This window comes from Canis lupus, chromosome 14 (assembly GCF_003254725.2).
Source record: "Canis lupus dingo isolate Sandy chromosome 14, ASM325472v2, whole genome shotgun sequence".
Lineage (NCBI taxonomy): Eukaryota > Metazoa > Chordata > Mammalia > Carnivora > Canidae > Canis > Canis lupus.
Window position 1 is genome coordinate 47,137,708 of NC_064256.1, and position 21,983 is coordinate 47,159,690.

The 21,983-nt window shown below is 36.2% G+C and overlaps 2 protein-coding genes across 2 annotated transcripts in view; one reads left to right on the plus strand and one right to left on the minus strand.

The window, feature by feature from the left end:
- Nucleotides 1-21,983, minus strand: part of HERPUD2 (HERPUD family member 2) — a 33,840-nt gene that overhangs the window by 2,308 nt on the left and 9,549 nt on the right. Inside the window, exons 2-6 of the mRNA XM_025464617.3 lie at nt 21,477-21,554; nt 18,040-18,153; nt 15,363-15,517; nt 2,965-3,087; nt 87-410 (exon numbers count right to left, since the gene is read on the minus strand). Coding sequence (XP_025320402.1) covers nt 87-410; nt 2,965-3,087; nt 15,363-15,517; nt 18,040-18,153; nt 21,477-21,554 — 794 coding nt within the window. The remainder of the gene's footprint in view (nt 1-86; nt 411-2,964; nt 3,088-15,362; nt 15,518-18,039; nt 18,154-21,476; nt 21,555-21,983) is intronic.
- LOC112670718 (60S ribosomal protein L7-like) lies at nt 4,694-7,514 on the plus strand. The gene has a single exon (XM_035698373.2). It carries the CDS (start codon nt 6,831-6,833, stop codon nt 7,437-7,439), a length of 609 nt encoding a protein of 202 aa, XP_035554266.1. The 5' UTR covers nt 4,694-6,830; the 3' UTR covers nt 7,440-7,514.

A 21,983-nucleotide genomic window follows, 5' to 3' on the forward strand; every position in this document is an offset into this window, starting at 1 on the left:
ACAGATTACCATATGCCAAATTCCATGCTCAACAGTTTTAGAAAGTAATTAAAAGAAATCACAAAAAGTTAATGAGCATCACTCACAAATAAACCAGTAGCATGGCTCCCATTACCATGATAAACCGACTAAAAGAAGAATAGAAGTATACAATGCTAAGGAGAATTGCAGCTCGTGAGAACGTGTACATCCAGTCTAGCCAGTCTCGATTGAAGTCTTCTTCATTTAGCACTGGACCTCCCTGTGCATTCATTTGAACATTCTCATTCATGGGTCGATTTTCTTGGGCCACTAGGTTTGGAGCTGGTGGGGGTTCTTCTCCAGGAACATGTGCCAGATTTAGAGGCTGTGAAGCAGCAGGCTGCGCTGGGTTGGCATTTGATGTGGCCTGAGCTGAAACTGCAGCTTGACTGAAATATTCACCAAAATTAATATTAAAAAAAAACTTTATCATACTATATTTTGCAAAACTTCTTTGGGGAGCCGTATGTATTTTCATAAACCTAATATGGAATATCACAACTCCTATACCACATTTCTTAGGTAAGTACAAATCACAGTGAAAAGTGAAGCCAAGATTTGATGATAGGAGTGAGTAGCTCAAGAAAGGATGCTAATATCTCAGCTTCACAGTCTAAGACGGTAGGGGAGAGGTGGAAGAGATAAGAAAGCCATGGTAATTACTATCTTTTCTCTCTTTCATTAAAGTACCTTATAAAGTAATAACCGAATCCTTTACCAAATCTTTTCACTAGTGGCCCCTTTTGTTTTTCTGCATGGGATGACTACTACCACACCCACCACCTCTCCCTTAGAGCCATGTTTTGAAAAATATGTCTAAAAATGTACATTAATCATTACCTTATGTATCCAGTGTCAGTGATAAATGATTTGTATTTGTATTTTAAGATATTAACTAGATCCCAGATAACAACCCCTCAACCCCAATCCCGACTTTTGGGAACTCCATCTAAGAACTACTTGAATAGGTACTTGTAAACCTACGAGGAATTGTGATCCTGAAGATTGCCTATAATTTGATTGCTTGAAAGAATAAATTTTCCAGAGGCTCCCAGTAAGATGGTAATATATCTGGGATTTGCTTTAAATTATCCAGCAAAGGAAGGGAAAGTTCTAGAATAAGAATGCCATGATTTGATAAATGTTGAAGCTGGGTGGTGAGTACACAAGGATTCATTTCACTATTCTATCTCTTCACATGCTAAAATTTTTCTACAATAAAATATTTAAAAATCAAGATAGCAAAATATAAAACCAGAAATTTTACAAAAACCTATTTAAGTCAGTATGCTAATACCTTGTATCTGTAGAGGGTTTTTTAGTTACCAAAAATACTTCCTACCTAACAGATATTCTGATTCTTGGTGAGTTATTTCATTAAAGTAAGGAACTTGAGGCTCAGGAATTAAAATAATGTACATAAAACTGCATGATTTAGTAGCAAGCTACAATAAGCTCCACTCATCTCACACAAATTCTCAGGAGGTTATATAAATGAGATAAGGGGTATAAAGCATCTACAGTACAGTACTAAGCACAAAGCAGTCACTGGAATAATAACTATTACCACAGCAACAGGTAAGGTACAAATAGCCTGTCTGCAGCCAAGGGATAATGCAAAAGAACATTAGGATATGAGGTTCATAAAGCACATCAGCTTTATGGGGTAAGGTCTGGAGTAAGGATAAGGATACAAACTTCACACCATAGATAAGGGAATCATCAGATACTTAGGAGGAATACATCAGATACTGGCTCAATTCAGTGTTAGGCACACTAACCTGGCAGCAGTTAGAATGAAGTATAGTCAAGAGTCTAAAAGGAGAAAGAACAATTGCAGTAAAATAGGTCCAAAATGAGAAAAGATCTGGGCAAAATAGATAAAGTAAGATACGGGGGAAGAACAAAAGTGAAACAATATATTAACTCATCTTGGTAAATTGTTGGGTTCAGGGACAACTGAAGGCAGAGTCAAAGCTGATTTAGGTTAAGGGCCTAGAGGATAAATAAAAAGAGACTGTGTCACTGACGAAGTCAAGAAGGAGAGCACATTTAAGAGGATGGTGATGTCAACTCTGAGATGTCCTGAATTTAGAGGTAAGGCAAATGTCCCTACGGAAATCTTCCAGCAATCCGGATGAAACACAGGAGATAAAGAATAGGGGTCACCCACAGAGAACTAACAACTAAGGCTGCAGAAAAAAGAAATCCAAGAGAACTGGCCCAAGACTGGATCCTCTCTTCCTTACCAGACTGTCATAAGGTACATGGCAAGTACACAAAAATATCCATCTAACTGAACATGCAATGTTACCATTTAGAAGAAGGGGAAAATGGGCCATCAAGGACACAAAATAAGTAAGAGAAAAACAAAATGAAGAGGATAACAAAATCACAGAAATAAGAGAACATTAAAATGAAGCTGGAAATGTTAAATGAATGCATAGAAGAATGAAGGCTGAAAAATTGTGCTCAGTGCTAAGATCCATGCTGACTAGAAGAAAGACTTACTAAAATACTGACAGTCCAGAAAGCATATTAGTCCTGTGCCAACATGAACCTCCCTGGCATAGGACTCCCTTTTTCATTCAGCATCCTCTCTCTTCATGTAGATTTGCGGCCTTCCAGTGAAACTTCCCTAAGTTTTCTCTTCTTACATAGATAAAATGTTGTATTAAAGAAAGCATCTCACTACTGATAAATGTAATTAGGGGAAAGAGGGAGAAGCAGAGAAGTTTAGCTGATGTGAACTGGATGTGAACCTCTCCTCTTTAGCCAAATAATTTAAAAGAAAGTATCTGCTGAAATGCTGGCAAACTCATCCTCATAATTTTTAAAAACCAGTAAAATGAATCAGTACATGAAGTCCCAAGTCAACTTACCTAGGATGAAAAAGAAAACAAGTAGCACACTAAGCAAAAATAATGAACTCAAATAACTTACTATTGCATGTAATACTGATGAGCATACATCTGTTGCCACCACAGCATCTGCAGGGGGCTGAAAGCGGGATACACTGGGAATCCAGCTGGAATAGCTTGCCCAGGAAGCTGGTTGTCCACATTTCTGCAATAAAGAGATAAAGAAATGTCTTTCCATGCTCTAGAAGTTGAAAGCATTTCTCAGAATTTTCATTTCTTAAGTATAAGCCATCCATAGACAAAATATATTAAACCATACTGGAAAGAAAAATACTTATTTTCAACATTCTTCAAATAAGATATTATGGCTTATATAAGATGACTCAGACCCCAGGTGTATCAAACAACTAACAGTTCAGCCCAATCTTAGTAAGAAAACAAACACCAACAAAATGTGTGGCAAGCCTGAATATTTGCTATCTTCTCATTTCAGCAGGAAAGGCCAAAAATACTCTTAATTCTATTTTAAGTACATTCTCCTTAAGAACCAAAAGCCCTAAAACAAACTTTACAACAAAATGTTTTCAGAAATGGGGAACCTACCAAAATGATATTTTATGTTAGTAATATTTATATTAACAACATAGTAGATATTAGCTATAAAATAGAAAACATTATAAAAATCTGTAAAATATTTCTTTAGTTAAAAAAACAAGATTGGCAGAACATATTTATACGTGCATTTTTAAAGCAGGCTAAATGCCTACTAACTCAATAAAATTTGTGTAAGGTCATATTTAAGGGCTCTATGCCTCAGTTTCCTTACCTCTAAAATGGAGCTAATAATAGAATCTCCCTCATAGGATTGTTAGTTTGTACTCAATAAATGTTGGCTATTTTTATTTTTACTGTCCCCTATCCCTAAATCTGAATACAACTTGAAAGTGTGTATTTGCAGAATCTGTGTGCTAACTTTCCTTTTCTTCGTATTACTTGAATTTTATCTTTAGCTGGTATAAGCTGTTAACCAGATGAGACAAGAATCGTTAACAAATTCATGAACTTTTAATATGATATGCAAAAGACTGTTAGTGTACAATTGGCAATAACTGATTATAGAAACCTAATTTCGGGCACCTAGGTGGCTCAGTGGTTGAGAGTCTGCCTTTGGCTCAGGTTGTGATCCCAGGGTCCTGGGATCAAGTCCTGCATCAGGCTCCCCCTGGGAGAGCCTGCTTCTCCCTCTCCCTCTACCTATGTCTCTGCCTCTCTATGTCTCTCGTGAATAAATAAATAAAATATTTTAAAAAAAAAGAAACCTAATTTCTTGGAAGAGCTTGGGAGGCTAAAACTTATCAACAGACTATTCTTTTTTTTAATTTTTTTTTTATTTATTTATGATAGTCAGAGAGAGAGAGAGAGAGGCAGAGACATAGGCAGAGGGAGAAGCAGGCTCCATGCACCGGGAGCCGGATGTGGGATTCGATCTCGGGTCTCCAGGATCGCGCCCTGGGCCAAAGGCAGGCGCCAAACCGCTGCACCACCCAGGGATCCCCAACAGACTATTCTTTAGACAACTTGGTGCTAGGTTAGGTGCCAACTCCCCTTAATATTACCTTAACTTCCTCATCTTTAGAAGACTACTGGGAGCCATACTGCACTCACATCCTCAGAAAGTCCTTGTACCTCCTGAATACAGCCCTCCTCCCCTACTTCCCAAGCTTTCCAACAAACTGAAATAAGAGAAAAGCAGAAAAGCCTCCATGAGAGTTCATCCCAGCTCTTGATAAACAAGTCTCATATAAGAAAAGGAAAAGAAGCTTAACTCAGCTATTCCTTTTAAAAGGTATCAATTAGTGATCAAATCTGGAAAAAAATTTTAAAAAGTCATACCCCTGGAGCAAAGAAGTATTATTATAAAATACTTGTATAAAGATCTTGGCATCTCCAACAGTGAGCTGATCCATCTAAGCAAATCTGAAACCCACCTAAATCAAGTATAAGCAACAATGCAAGTCTGTATTTAGATATATACTTTAAATATTCTTAATATTCCCAACTAAGAAAAAAAAAAAACCAACCCCCTGAAAGTAGAGCTCTACCAATCTCTACCACTAGGAAGAAATATACCCCCATACAATTCCATGACTTAATTATGAAATGGGAAAGCTAGGCTTTGTCACTGTTTTTAAAGATTAAGGGAGAGCCACCAACAGTCATTTAGAAAAAATTACTATAGGTTTGTACCTCACCCTGTGGTTAAGACCATAACCACAGAACATTTTTGATTATCAAAAATGTTACAAAAAAAAAAACCTAATAAACTAGATGATTCCAAAATGATTCCCCTAGATGATTCCAACATGCTTCCTCCCTTAGTCTCCAATAAGTTAAAAACTACTGGACTATACAATTGCTAAGATACACTCCAGGCCCAAGCTGGTATACTACAACTTTCAGTTGTGCTGAAAAGATGTACTTGGTACTCTACAGAAAACAAGAAATAAAGGATTTATTTGTTACTAAACTACTAAGTTATTATTAATATATATAAAACATATTACATATTATGTATTACATTACAATATTACATATTAATAAGAATTTCATGTATTTCAGAGAATGCATCATTAAACAACACAACAGAGAATTATGTGGTACTGGGAAAAGTGATTACTAAACTAGTGGTAAAGGGAAGGGAGTTTAAAGCTTCATCTCATGGGGATCCCTGGGTGGCTGAGTGGTTTAGTGCCTTCGGCCCAGGGCATGATCCTGGAGTCCCGGGATCAAGTCCCACATGGGGCTTCCTACATGGAGCCTGCTTCTCCCTCTGCCTTTGTCTCTGCCTCTCTCTCTGTGTCTCTCATGAATAAATAAAATCTTTAAAAAATAAATAAAGCTTCATCTCATTCCAAATATTTAAGTAAGTATTAAATGGACTAAAATGAAAGTATTAAAAGTTAAACCACAAAAAACTTAGAAGAAACTGCAACTGATTATTTATCAAACCTTTGGAGGGAAGGAGATTTTCCTAACTTATAAGCAATAGAAGAAAGTGTTAAAAAAAGGAATCCATATATTTGATGACATAAAATTATGAGACAGAGCTTGGGAAAAAATGTTTTCAATAAATAATAGTTCATATATTTTCTACATAAAGAATTCAAAGAAAGGGAAATAATCATTAGGACACCAAATAAATGCAAACTAAAATATATTTTCTTTTTTGTCTGCCAATATCCAGTACTGGCCCTCAGGGGATACAAGTGAAACCCAACTCTTTCACTACTAACAGGATGAAATGGAATACAGCTTTAAAAAACAATTTTACAAATTAAATTCCTTTAAAAATGTTCACTTTTACCCAACTGCCCAAATAATTCTACTTCTGAGAAGAAATACAAAATATGGAAAAAAAATTCATATCTCCGTCCCAAATAATATTTTATATTAGTAACATTGTTAAAAACATAGCTGTTACTAGCTACAAAATTAAAAAAATTTTAAAAATCTGTTAAAAAAAAAAAAGAAGGGTGAAGGGAGTAAGAGATTAGAAGAGCTTTATGAAACATAATCTGTCAACCTCTCTGAATATGGACTCAATCAAAACAACTATAAAAAGACATTTGAGATAATCAGGAAAAACTAAACATGAATTGAGTGTTTGATGTTATTAAAGAATTTTTGAGTATTCTACTAGTATTTTGATTCTCTTATAGTCCGTATCTGTCATATCTGTTACACACAGCCAGTACTTACAGATGGAATTACAGAGTATCTAGGGGTTTTGCTTTAAAATATTCCAGCCCCTCTTTTTCCGGCTGGAACCATGGAGGGTGCAGAAGAGAAGAAGAAGAAGGTTCCTGCTGTGCTGGAAACCCTTAAGAAAAAGCAAAGGAACTTCGCGGAGTTGAAGATCAAGCGTCTGAGAAAAAATCTGCCCAAAAAATGCTTCGAAAGGCAAGGAGGAAGCTTATCTATGAAAAGGCTAAGCATTACCACAAGGAATACAGGCAGATGTACAGAACTGAGATTCGCATGGCGAGGATGGCGAGAAAAGCCAGCAACTTCTACGTGCCTGCAGAACCCAAGTTGGCATTTGTCATCAGGATCAGAGGTACCAATGGTGTGAGCCCAAAGGTTCAAAAGGTGTTGCAGCTTCTTCGCCTTCGCCAGATCTTCAGTGGCACCTTTGTTAAGCTCAACAAGGCTTCAGTTAACATGCTAAGGATTGTGGAACCATGGGGGTACCCAAACCTGAAGTCAGTGAATGAACTGATCTACAAGCGTGGTTATGGCAAGATCAACAAGAAGCGAATTGCCCTGACAGATAACACATTGATTGCTCGGTGTCTTGGTAAATATGGCATCATCTGCATGGAGGATCTGATTCACGAGATCTATACCGTTGGAAAACGTTTCAAAGAAGCCAACAACTTTTTATGGCCCTTCAAATTATCTTCTCCACGTGGCGGAATGAAGAAAAAGACCACCCATTTTGTAGAAGGTGGAGATGCAACAGGGAAGACCAGATCAATAGGCTTATTAGAAGGATGAACTAAGGTATCTACCATGATTATTTTTGTAATCTGGTCAGTTAATAAATGACTACTTTCAAATGGAAAAAAAAAATATTCCAGCCCAAGAAAAAAAAGAGGAAAAAGAGGGAATAGATGAAGAATGTTTAACAATTGAGGAAGTGGGTGTTAGGTAAAAGGGAGTTCTTTATAATATTTTCTGTATTTGGTGAACGTTCAAAAAGTATAATCAAATTTTTAAAAATTAAAAAAGCAGTGAATAAAAATATTGACTTACAATATTTTTAACATAATAATATACTATAATTGTTATAATATAACGATAAAAATATTGTTTACCCTACACACATACACATGTCAACAGGGAATGATTCATTAAACTATAGTAATCTGGGATCCCTGGGTGGCTCAGCAGTTTAGCACCTGCCTTTTAGCCCAGGGCGTGATCCTGGAGACCCAGGGCTCCCTGCATGGAGCCTGCTTCTCCCTCTGCCTGACTCTGCCTCTCTCTCTGTGTGTCTTTCATGAATAAATAAATAAATAAATCTTAAAAAAAATTATAGTAATCTATATAATGGAATATTATGCACTTAATAAGGAACAAGACAGGGTCTTGTGTATTAACAGGGGACGATGTTACTACATTTAGTGAAATAACAAAATGTAGGTCAGTGTGTATAGGATGTACACTACTATTTGTGTTAAATACACACGTCCATGTACCCACATATGCGAATGCACACACACACACACACACACACACACACACACACACAGTATTTGTCATGGATAATTAGGACACACAAGAATGAAACTGCTGCATACTTTGGTCACTTTTAAAATGGTTCCATTTGCATGTATCACCTCTTAGAAAATAACTAAAAAAAGAAATGATCTGTTCACTTTCCTATCTCTCTGATCAGATTCTGTGCTCCTAAGAAAAGGAAATAGGTTTCATTGTGCTAAACCCTGTTATTGTATCTCCAGGGCTTAGCACAATAAATATCTGTTGAACAACTACATATGCATAGCAAGAAAACTCTGAAATAAAGAGCTGATTATAAGCAACTATTTTATCTAGAAACTTGTAAGTTTCATTTAATTTTCAACATTAAATGAAGTGTAATGTTAACACAGTAAAAATTACAACTATATTAAAGAAAACCATTTGCAAAAAAAAAGGAAACACTAAATGTTAATAGTTGTCTTCAGATGATTAGACAGGGGAATACTTTTCCCCCTTCCTTTACTGTTCTTTTTCCCCAAAAACTCTTAATATACATATATTACTTTTATAATTCAAAATAATTAAGTAGTCCTTTTTTTGCAAAGAGCCAAATAAAGTAGCAGAAACATGGGGAAAATGTAACTATTTAGAATGTGAAATGTTTGTCTCCAAATAAAATGTCATACTCTTTATGCAAGGAAAGCAAAGTAAGAGGATAACCTGGTCTCTCCCTCTGGCCTTGGGAAAGTCGGCTGTTACATACCCGTGGCAGGAAATCATATGATGGCACAGATTCTGACAGCTTTTTTTTTCCCCTGACACAGACTATACCAGTTAATACTATTCAATAAACGCTAAACAATGGAAAAAGGGGGTGAAGGAGATTCATAGGACACGGAAATGGTTGAGTACAACAGAGACCATGACAAAAACCAAGAACCTGAAAGACTACCATTCACAAACATATACTTGAAAGCTATACCAAAAGATACTCATTAGTACGCTTTCTAAAGTTAAGAAGTACAAAGGAGAGAAGATAAAAGGAACTGGAAACTTCAAAAATCAGGAACAGATTCTTTAAAATAAACCCTGTGAAGTCAGCCCCATTTCCTTTACCACTCCATAAGATGCAGCAACTGCATGGAATCCCCACCTCGCTCCCAGAATATGCCTTCTCAAGCCTCTCCACTCTCAAGGCGGCTTTGTTCTACCTGCTGAACTTCCCTTAAAATCAGCTCAAACATTACCACGTACGAAGCCCTCCCCATCCCTCCAAGCAGAGACAGTCACTTCCCTCTCCAGGTTCCTGCAGAACTTTTTTCAAGACTCTGATAGACAAACAGATTACCATCTGCTGATGTGCTATCTGACCTACTTCCATTGAGGGCAAGTGCATAATTCATTTTCCTGTCTTCAATGTCCAGCATATAGCAAACTGTAAGGTAAATTTTTACTGAAGAAAGTCACAAGGTCCTCATAGAAACAGATCTGCTTACTCAGTTTGCCAATACTTAAAATCTAACCCGTAGATCTGACTAGAAAACAGGTTTTTTTTTGGTTGTTGTTTTGTTTTTAGAAAACAGTTTTAAATGGGAGGCTGGAAGGGAGACAAAAACCATTACAAATGAAGTCAAAATACAAACAGCAACCTACTAAAACAAATGATAGACAAAATAGGGAGTCACTTCCCCAAGACCATTAAGAACACAGACTTTTAAGTCAGATATGGATTTTAATTCTAGTTCTGCTGCTGACCACTTCTGAGAACTTAGGCAAGCTACATGGCCTTTACGCCTCCTTCTCATCTATAAAATGGGAGAAAATAGTACCTGGACTAGAGTGGATATAAAAGTCAATGTATAGCACTGAATTACATAGCATATATAAGTGCTTAACACAATGCCTAACTTTTGCTTAGTCCTTTTAAGTATTATTAATATTCTTTTAAAGAGCTGTCACATAAGAATTTTGGAAAATAGCAACACACCAAAAAACAAGGATTTCATAAAACAAAAAGAATGTCTCTTTATCAGGACTCAAATTAAAATAGGAACATTCTAATTTATCGCACTGGCAAGCACATGGGGTATCAGACTCTAACAACTGTTATTGGAAGAACAAACTAGTACAACTTTACTGCAATTTTGCAATAGTCTTAAGAGTGTGAAAAGTTTTAAGACACACTTTGACCCAAGAATTCTCCTCTTACAACTTATCCTAAAAGAATAACTGCTAATATGTTAAGTATTTAGGAATATTGATTGCAGTGAGGTTTAGTGGGAAGAAACTAAACAACTCAAACATTTATGATAGAATATTGCCCCAACTCTTCACTGTTCTATATCAGAATTATACATGCATACTGTCTGGCATACAGTGGCAAAATTCACTTATTCCAGCTGATACTGACTCACAAAGCTAGCTGCTCACGTTCAGGAATTTTGTGAGCCAACCCTAGGTATCTTGAAATCAGCAAATGCTACAAATCAGCTTTATTCCTGCCCCCCTGGAAAAGCCAGTTGGTAAAGCATTTACCAGCACACCACTGGTAACTTAGCAATACCTCAGTGCTATTGACCATGGCCAAGGGATTTGTTTTAGCTAATGGAATGTTAGTGAATGTGATACATGCAGAGGTTTTAAATGTGCTCAGGGGTTAGCTTCCCCTCTTGTATTCCTGTCATTTGTCATAAGGAGAAGGTGTCTAGTCCAGAGAATGAGAAACATGAAACAGACCAATACTCAACCTACAGCCTAGAGCAGAGCTGTCCCGAGTGACTACCAAGACTCATGAACAAGAAAAAAGAAGTATATTGTGGTAAGCCACTGGGATTTTGAGGTCATTATGCAGTAAAACCAGCAAAAGACATTCTTCATCAGTAGAGCAAACTGACATCCACATAATAAAATATCATACACTTTTTTAAAGAAATGGACACCAGATGCTGAGACAGACAGAGATAAACCTGGGAAGATAAGATGTTCTGGGTGCAAAGTAGTCTCCCTGGAAAGAACAGGCTTTGAACTGGGCGGTGCATAATAAGAATATGATTAGCAAAGTGCTGAGCAAAGGCTGTTTCAAACAAGAAGTGGGTACAGAAGATGACTAAGGGGTAGCCAAGTAGGATGTTCAACTAAGGCATTCCTGGAACATGAACAACTGGAGAAACTTGTACTCTTTGTATCTCTTCTCCTCCTGTGGAAGGAGTATTTCCATCAGCTGTTTGAGGTGGTAGGAGAGGGATTAAGGACCTTGTAAGCATGTTCATGTTCAAATACTACTACTCAATCTCTGAGTTTCCTGGCTAGCTGAAGGGCTTTTATTTGGCTGTTTGGGAACTGCCTCTAATGATCTCTCTCCCCATTCTTTATCCCCACCCCCAACTCTACTCCAGAGCTAAATCACCTTAAATAAATGTTGAACAGAAGTCTAAAAAATATTGGTGTGAATATAAGAATTCACCCAGAGTGCTACATGTCTCAAAACTTTTTTTTTAAGATTCTATTTATTTATTCATGAGAGACACACACAGAGAGAGGCAGAGACACAGGCAGAGGGAGAAGTAGGCTCCATGCAGGGAGCCCGACGTGGGACTTGATCCTGGGTCTCCAGGGTCACACCCTGGGCCGAAGGCAGCACTAAACCGCTGAACCACCTGGGCTGCCCTGTCTCAAGACTTTAAATGTGGTAGATTTATATTTGAATTGGAAATATGTCCTGGCTAAACTATGTTTTTAAGAAAGGCTTATGAAATATAATAGTATGATTTTTTATTTAAAAAGTTTACTTAGAAAAGTGAAAGGATATTACAAAAACATTAGCAATAGTTATCTCTAGATGGTGAGCTATAAGCAATTTTTACTTTTTTGGGAGGGGGCGGGCAGAGGGAGAGAAAGAATCTTAAGCAGGCTCCAGGCCCAGCACAGAGCCCAATGCAGGGCTTGATCTCACAACCCTGAGATCATGACCTGAGCCAAAATCAAGAGTCAGATACTTAACCAACTGAGCCACAGAGATGCCCCAGCCATTTTTACTTTTAAAAAAACTCAAACAATATGGAAAGGTACAATGAGTAAGTTTTCGGTTTTGTTAATTATAAAACAAAGCTGTTAATATTTCAGGGGGAAAAGCTGGTACACAAGACAGTGGGTATTCTATTCTATAAACCAACAATTTTTGGAGTTAAACTAAATAAAAGTGACAGCACAATAGACTTGAGTCCAAAACAGTCAGTCAGGATTTATAAATGACGTTATAAATGCACAGCCAACATGGTGATGTACATGTTCTGCTTATTGGTCTTCTCATATTTCCTCAAGACTTAGATATAGCAATAATCACTTGCATTAGGATTTCTCAAAGTGACATTTCCGGAGTATTAAGTTGGCAAATTCCTGAGCACAACCCCAAACTTAGGGATTCAAAATTCCAGGGAGAAGGGACCAGGATTTGGCAATTTTAATAAGCTCACTAAAGACTGAGAAGACAGACTCACCTACGTGGTAAAAAATATGTGACTAGTTAAATGTAAGCTGTACTGAATTTTGAAAAAGGAATGCAGAGCTTATATTCTGTTGGTGAGTTCATCAAGCTTACTAAATTATTGCTCTTGCACATTTAAGGCTAAAGCCTATGTTAAACAAAATCTACTTAAAGATGAATTTAAAGTCTTCATTAGTAAAAAAATTATAACTATAAGATTAAGTTAAATTATATTCCTTATTGAACTGAATAATCTATTAACTCTCAGAAATTGCTTTGTATATCACAAAGTGCTCTTCCCAAATATACTTATTTTCCAGCACCTAGTACTGGCATTCATACATTCAAATCTGTCTGCTGAATGAATGTCCAACATTCACTTATTAAGTATGAATGAATTTGCAAGTAACTGCTAACATAAACACCTTACATACATGTACTCTTTTAATCTACACTAGAATCCTGTATGATAAGTACTAGAATCCTGTATGATAAGTACTATTCTCTCCAGATAATGAGCAAACTGAAGCAAAGTGGGGAAAAGACTTGCCCAAGCTAGTCAGTAGATAGACCCAAACCAAGGTAAGCTGGCTCCAGAATCTGTACACCCCCAAGATATACTGCCTCCCTGATTTAAAAACATTATTCATCTAGTAATAGATTCCCTAAGTAAAGCTATCATTTCTTTAAAGATTTTATTGTTCATTTTAATATTTAGCATTTGACAAAATAAACACTATTTCAAATTTTTCTGATCTGTTTGTTTAATACATTCCTAAGAGCGGAATGCTTTCATCTTCTGTTGACTTCCTCAATGGAAATTATTAGAAAAATTATTAACCTTTTCCCAAGATATCTATGGTCTTATTCTGAAGACCTGCAACTTATAAGCTTTATTTTATTATAAAATATATTCACTATAAGTATGAGGAGTTAAAAATCTTGTCATTATTAACTTATCATTATATATTCTTCCAGGTTTATTATAGGCATAATACTCCCATTTTTCCAGCACTACTACCAAATAAGTAAAATCACTATATAAATTGAGAGGAACTGAAAATGTCTTACTCTGCAAAAAACGAGAGGAAATGAATTACTGTCATAAGATAAAAAATATCTTAAGCTACCATTCCATAACATAAATCCTGTGAACGTTACTTTTTACAAATACCTATGTTTTGGCTTAGAGTAATCGTTTTCTAAAAACCAAAACAGGGGATCCCTGGGTGGCACAGCGGTTTGGCACCTGCCTTTGGCCCAGGGCGCGATCCTGGAGACCCGGGATCGAATCCCACATCAGGCTCCCGGTGCATGGAGCCTGCTTCTCCTTCTGCCTGTGTCTCTGCCTCTCTCTCTCTCTGTGACTATCATAAATAAATAAAAATTAAAAAAAATAAAAATAAAAAATAAAAAAAAATAAAATAAAATAAAAACCAAAACAGTTTCATAGGTGCTTCATAAAAACCTACCAGCAATCTTACCTAAAAATTTACTTTTAGAGAAAAAGCTTCACATTCAAGAAATAGGAGACGACGAGTTTTCTTCTATTTTGCTATATACTCAGTTTTGTTTTTCAGCATTAAGAATTGAGTTTTAGTGTACACCTTAAGTTTACATAACGTTTTATATCAAATATTTCTGATATTTTTATATCAAATATTTTATATCAAATATATCAATATAATTCAATATAAAAGAAAAAGAATTGAATTATGTCTGAAGTTCTAAGTAAAAAGAACCTGAATGTTTATTCTACCCTGTGTAACATGGCAGTCAACAGCTACTCCTTGATTATGTCACTTACACTACCATTCTGAGGTCCTAGCCATTTCCTTATTTCCAGCACAACATAGACCTGGAGCACTGCCACACACCCTGCAAGACCATAACATGATATGCAATACAAAACGATCTCACTACCTGTTACTCATGTTTCCTTTACTTCAAAAGTAACAAATAATAGGACCCCAGTTAAATACCCTGGTTTACATAAGGCAGGTCCAAACCATATTCTCCAGGATCCTACTCTTTGAGGTGTCTGAAGAATGCTGTGGCTGTTGGCTGCATTTCCCCCTAGAACTGCCTAATCCAAGAGGCCTGCTATAATTGCTAAATATAACGTAGCCATAGCAAGTTTCTTGAGTAAAGTCCCCTAACAAAGACTCTAGATAACATGCAATGGTTACCATATCTTTATAATATATCACAGTTTTACCCTACGTCCGCTGTCACCAAGCCTGGCTGATCAGAAACACCTGTGGAACTTTTTAAAAACATCACTCGGTCTTACAGTCTTCCAAGAACACATTCACTCACTCTTCTGCTTCCCAAAGGCTAATTTGAGTAGATTGATAGTGAAACTGAGTAAAAAAGAATTTTTTTAGTCACCTAGATCCTTGCTATTCAATGCACGGTCAAAGCATCAGAAGCATCAGCATCAACTGGGAGCTTGTTGGAAATGCAGAACTTCAGGCCCATCAGACCTGCTGAACAGACTTGCAGCTTAACAAGATCCCCAGGTGATTAGCACAAGCATTAAACACCAAAAAGCACTGCCCTAGACGATTCTGATGTATGGCCAGCTTTCAAAAGATTAATCCCCTAACCCTTAAAATGTATAAGGAAGAATATGAATAAATTTCTAATGTACTTTGATTACTGTGGAGGGGCCCCCATGAAAGTCAAGAGTAACAGATTTTTAAGACGCCCAAAACTATGGTTTCACTCACCCTTGCATTACATATGGGAACTGATGACTCTGTGCTGGGTCGGTTTGTGCTTGTGGAAGGGTACGTTGCCTCAATCCCTCTGAGGAAGAACTGGCAGCTAAAGACAAGGTTTCTTGACTGGATGATGGAGTTGTTGATCCTGACTGATCTGAACTCTACAAACAAAAATGTAATTATTTCTTCTAGGAGACTTAATTCATCGCAATCATGAGATTAGAGACACATTGTTAAAAATGCATTTATGAGATCCCTCTGCGAAAAGTGAATCTTAGAAATATACTGATCTGAATCTTGTGCCCAGTGTAATAGGCTGATATTTTAATTCTGATGAGATTAAGAGCTCAGAAAACCAACAAATGCAGGTATGAACAAGATACCAATCAAGATCTTAAAATTCTCATGTTCCAAAAAAAAAAAAATTCTCATGTTCTGATGATGTCATTAACTCACAGATTCAATAACTTTAAATAATATAACCCCTTGAAGATCACCCCAATTCGTTGCTGTATGAAAATAGTTCGTCACATGTTTTATGTAAATTTAAATCATAATTACATTTGATATAAATTACAGTTATCCCACTTTAAATAGCTGGACACAATATAATTTTAATATCCTTCCAACTTCTTTAGATTCAGATTTTACCTGTACTGCCTTCCTATTGACTGGATGTCTTTTTGTATGTCTATCTTCCTAAATCCTGCCATATAAAAGGTCCCAAGGACACTGGTCTTTTTGCAAAACTAACAAAGCTTTCTTTAAAGATTAGTCTGGGGATCCCTGGGTGGCACAGCGGTTTAGCGCCTGCCTTTGGCCCAGGGCGCGATCCTGGAGACCCGGGATCGAGTCCCACGTTGGGCTCCAGGTGCATGGAGCCTGCTTCTCCTTCTGCCTGTGTCTCTGCCTCTCTCTCTCTCTCTGTGTGACTATCATAAATAAATAAAAATTTAAAAAAATAAAAATAAAAATAAAGATTAGTCTGCATAAAGTAGACACCAAGTAGGTGTCTACCTAATCAGACTGAGAAGTCTAATCCTTAGGGACACAAACTGGTAAAGGCCTCTTTTTTGTCAAGATCTCATTAAGTTGACCAGCATAAAATAGTATTCATTTATTTTTTTTTATATAAATTTTTAATTTTTATTTACTTATGATAGTCACAGAGAGAGAGAGAGAGAGAGAGAGAGAGAGGCAGAGACACAGGCAGAGAGAGAAGCAGGCTCCATGCACCGGGAGCCCGACGTGGGATTCGATCCCGGGTCTCCAGGATCGCACCCTGGGCCAAAGGCAGGCGCCAAACCGCTGCGCCACCCAGGGATCCCTGGTATTCATTTAAAAAGAAAATTAACAGAAGAAAGGCATAGCCATTTGGCAGCACAGCCTAATTTTGCTAGAACTAATTTCTTTTGACCTTAATATTAGATAACTCTTGCATGACTAGATTTTTAAGACAGTCTCAAATCCCATTGAAGGGGAATTCAACTTAATTTTCCCTTGATATTTTTCATATTTTCATTAACACAGCTTGAAAAAGCTGAATATATATATACTAACGACATGAAATCATGACTGAGAAACCATGAGACAAGTCAGGAGAGGTCTTTCTTAACAAAAACTGAAGCAACACAACTGTGTCCAAAGACTATCTCCTGAACTCTGTGCCAATGCCGATATTTTCTCCCTTCTTATGAAAGGTAGGAAACATAGAAAGACCCTTGGGTTTACTGACAAACTATACTTCAGTTTAACAAAAGCTAAATTCCCATAGCTAGTGCTAGAACATACCACTAAGGCCATACTAATTAAACGTAGTAAATAAAGGATCTAATTCTTAAAGAAGCAGTTAAATAGTAATTACTGAAAGATCCTTCAATTAGTTATCACCTCTGCCATCCATCTCCTCCCTAAAGTTTTCGCTAGATTCTTCACAAAAAGGAAAGTATATCTGGCAGTATTTAAGTAAGTTCCTTGCCCAAGAGGTTTAAAGCAACCTTCCACTCATCCAATCCTTTTCTCTCACCACCAAAGGTGTCATATAAAACCTTAATGAGAAATCAAAAACAATTTAACATAAAGAATTTGTCTTTAAAACTTACAGAGTATATCTAATTTGAAAAGTTCAACTATTTAAAATATTCCCAAAACAATTTTAGGCAGATGGAAAAATAAGAAGGAAAAAATGAATACTCAAGTTTGAAAGAACTGAGTAGGTTAAGTAATTTTTCCTCCTGAAGTTGAAATGTATGCCCAAATCTGGTCATTTGAAAAAACAAACTTCTTGACCAAGTAATCTACTTCAGGAAGATCTAGCATACTCCAAATTTAAATAATTTAATTCACCTTGAATAAAACACAGTATATAGAGTACTTTTAATATTTTTGAAACTTTACTGTCCCTGGATTTTAAATTATGCAACCCTATCATCAATCTGTTTCCTGGGTATTTTAGTAATTAAACTACTGAATATTGGATCTTCCATCCTTATAGCAAAAAACTCATGGGGAACAAGCTTCCAGGGACAACACTATGCACTGGTTCTCTAAAAACAAAGTTTAAACAGCCTAACTCAAGTTGTTCAAAACACAATCTCACAACCCACAAGCTCCAATTGTTCTGTTTTTCACTTAATAGGATAATCAGAAAACTTTAACATTTACTCCTCCCAAAACAACTCACAGAATTGCTGCTGGACGCCAGTGCTTCAAGACTTTCTCTAGTGGTGCTGGATTTTGGAGAACTGGGAGGAGTCCGAGAAGTACATACTAGATGAACCATATGATACTCATCTTGCTAAAATTAAAGAAGATTACATTTAAAGGGTAGTACTGGAAAATGTATAGTTCAAAAAGTTGGTAGCTAAGGTGAAATATTTAGCTCAAATTTTAAGTTCCTTTCTAGCATAGCCATTTTATACAATAAATTCTTGCCATGTGAAGGTACATTTACCTTTTTAGTATTTGGGGCCCTTCTGAATTCAACATATTCCCCATGCTTAGAAAATCGTCTAAATACTCAGTACCTACTATATGAAAAAATAATTACTTTGTATATCAAAGAGTCTTGAAGCAAGCAGGGCTGTGTAGTCATATCAATGCAATCTATTACTTCAACATAAAGACATCTAGCATCTTAATATCAAAACTAATAGTCACATTGAAGTTTAGGCCTACAAACTTCAAGTAGTGAAAATATTTCCATTACTTGAGACTACAGCCATAATAAACTCAACTGCAACTACTCTCATTTGCCTTTATTTTAACAAGGTGATGGATAGTGTTTTTTTTTTTAATTCAAAAACTAGTTTTACCTGTAACAATTATACACGTACAATTAAAGTGTACGTTTGACTACATTCAGTACATATTCCATGTGTTTCCATAAACCTACAACTAAGACTGAAGGAAAATATTCCAATAAGGATTAAGATTGGCATTTAAGCTTAGTGATTTCATGAGTTTATTTATAGTCAGGCATAAAGCTAGTATGGAAGATGGAGAAAGGAGAGAAAATAAAAGAGGGCAGAGAAGAATAAAGGATGCCTCAGCAACTTTTAAAGAAAGAAAGGAAAGAAAACAGAATGATAAAGAAAAGGGGACAGTAAGAAAACAAAGATGCCCAGTTGTGAGAAAGAAATAAAGCTACCAGAAACTAAGAATTTATCAACTGCCTCCCATAAACCTAGAATTGTGCTTAACTCTGAGGTAAATCCAAAAAAAAGGATCAGAGTCAGCCCCTCGCCTAAAGAGGCTCATATTATTAAAAGTTCAGAATAGCACATTAAAACACAATTAGAGAATAGATAAAGTCTTTTGCACAAAACAGAGAAGCAAAAATTACAATTGCTTGAGAAATTTGGAGAAAGGAGTTAATCGCATCAGAATGCTAGGGGAAAGGCATTCCCAGAGACAGCATGACATGAACTATGTCTATCAAGGGAGGTAGAAAGCACATCTGATTTAATATCCTCTTAGCTTCAGAATACAGAATACTAAAAAGCATCCAAGGATAAGATGTTTATCCTTAGAAACCTAGTTTCAAAGGTCATACTAATCATAATTAACTAGTTCTCATTCACCTTTGGGAATGTTTCTACAAAACAATTTATAACTAACTAAACAGCTAAAGCTAATAGCAGCATCTACCTGAAAAAAAGTAAAAGGGTACACTGACTTTAACAAAAATGCTTTAAAGGTCTATTCAAAATATAAACATATTGTTCAAAATGTTTTAAATAAGGGACACAACAGTCCTTTAACTGAAGCACTTTTATTTTAACTGTTCTCGTCAGAAATCATTTCTGAAAGCAAAAATCTTTTAAAGGAATATAAGGGAAGGGAGAAGAAATGTGTGGGAAATATCAGAAAGGGAGACAGAACATAAAGACTCCTAACTCTGGGAAACGAACTAGGGGTGATGGAAGGGGAGGAGGGCGGGGCTGGGGGTGAATGGGTGACAGGCACTGAGGGGGGCACTTGACGGGATGAGCACTGGGTGTTATTCTGTATGTTGGTAAATCGAACACCAATAAAAAATAAATTTATTATAAAAAATAATAATAAAATAAAAATAAAAAGTATTCACATGCATAGTCTAGCCATCCTTGGATTAAAATAATAAATAAATGTAGATTTCAAAAAGCATAGAGCAGAAATGTTTTTAAGTATAAACACGGGGAAAGGTGAACAGGTGGAACCCAAAGGATTTCTAGGGTAGTGAAACTATTCTTCAGGATATTATAAGGCTGGATACATGTCATTACACATTTGCAAAAACCCATAAATTGTACCACACCAAGAGTGAACCCTAATGTAAACTGTGGACTTTTGATGATAATGCTGCATTAGTGTAGTATTCTGCATACGATGCCAACTGTAACAAGTATACACTCTGATGTGGAATTTTGTTAGTGGGGTAGCCTAGGCATCTGTAGAGGCAGGAGGTATATGGGAAATATATGGGAAATCTCTATACCTTCTGTTCAATTGTGCTATGAACCTAAAACTGCTCCAAAAATTCCAGTCTATCAGGGCACCTGGCTGGCTCAGTAGGTAAAGCATATGACTCTGGATCTTGGGGTCATGAATTCAAGCCCCATATTGGGCTTAAGGCCTTCCTTAAAAAAAATCAAGTCTGTCTAAAAGGAGGGGGGAAGAAATCTGCTGCAATACTACTATTTTTGAGGGGGCTAGGGAAGAGAGGCTGTTATACCACTTTGGCAACCTAAAACTACCTGATTAAAATGAAAGTAATAACAAGAAGTCACACTGGCAAAGCTAAAATTTCAACTATCTAAACAGAAGAAATATACCAGTATAAGATTTTTTTTTATGTTTCCCACAGGTGATCATAAACATAGAGGAGAGGATATAGAATATAGATCTTCTAAATCAGATTAGAGATATCCAAAAGAACATTAAGAGTTAAGTCAAAGAGTTAAGGTGAAACATAAAAGCTATGTATTTGATTCTGCTACATTCACAAACAAAAAGTAACATCTCAAATGCAGGGAAGCTCTAGGAGTATAATTCCACAAATGAACATGAGGTAAGAGCTGACCTTACAATAACTAACATTCCAGCTGATTCTCAAAAAACTACATTGAAATATACTTTAAAAAAAAAGAAACATATTTTAGCTCTAAGCACCAACATTCAAAGGTTGCCAACTGATCGACCAATTGGACTTCCATTCATTTCCTGTCCTGAAATTAAACTCCTAACTCAAGCAATTTGTATTAAAACATCATGCAGTTTGGTCAAAAGGGGATTTAAGAGAGAGAAGATTATTAGTGTAAATCCTTCACTTCTATTTGAATGCCCTACTCCTGCTCTACTGATCAATCAATACTGCTTTCTGATACAAGATGTCAAATACCAGGACACATAATCCTATTTCATATTTAGCCATCACATAGCTATATAAAACTATTACCTAAACTAATTAGAATCTATTATTATGTTATTTTCTAGTTCATGTTTACCTGTTATGCTACCCAAAAGGGTTGATTTTAAGTATCTAAAAACTGAACCACCTGGATATCAATAACACTTCAGAACATATCTCCTCTCACACTCTGAATGTATCTGGTATCAAATAGTGGTAGAAAAGCTTACTTTTCTGAGAATGTCTTTCAGCTGCAGATGATCGGGAAGCAGTCTGCCCGAATACACCAATCTCTGATCCTTCGTCAACTAAGAAATGGGACAAAGAAAAGAATTCAACTTTTTCTAATTACACAAATTCGAAGTTGGGAATAACATGCCTAGAATGAGTAAAGTAAAACTCCCTTTAGGCACAGATGAGCAGAAAACTGACAGAATTTAAGAATTTTTTTTTCCAAATTCTACTTAAAACATTAAGAGCTCAGCATATGGTAGTCTATCTATTGAGGATATAATAAAACACAGACAATTACCATTTAAAAAAAAAAGGAAAAATGGTAAACTGGAAGTTTGCCTTCTCAACCATATTGCAATCCATGTATGACTATCATTAAAAACCTTCAAGACTATATAAATGAGAAAGTGGCTGGCCTTCTAGTAGTAATAGTCAACAATGGGATAAAATTTCAAGGTCACCATAGTTATTTTGAATTGTTTTGCCAGTATTTTTAATCTAAG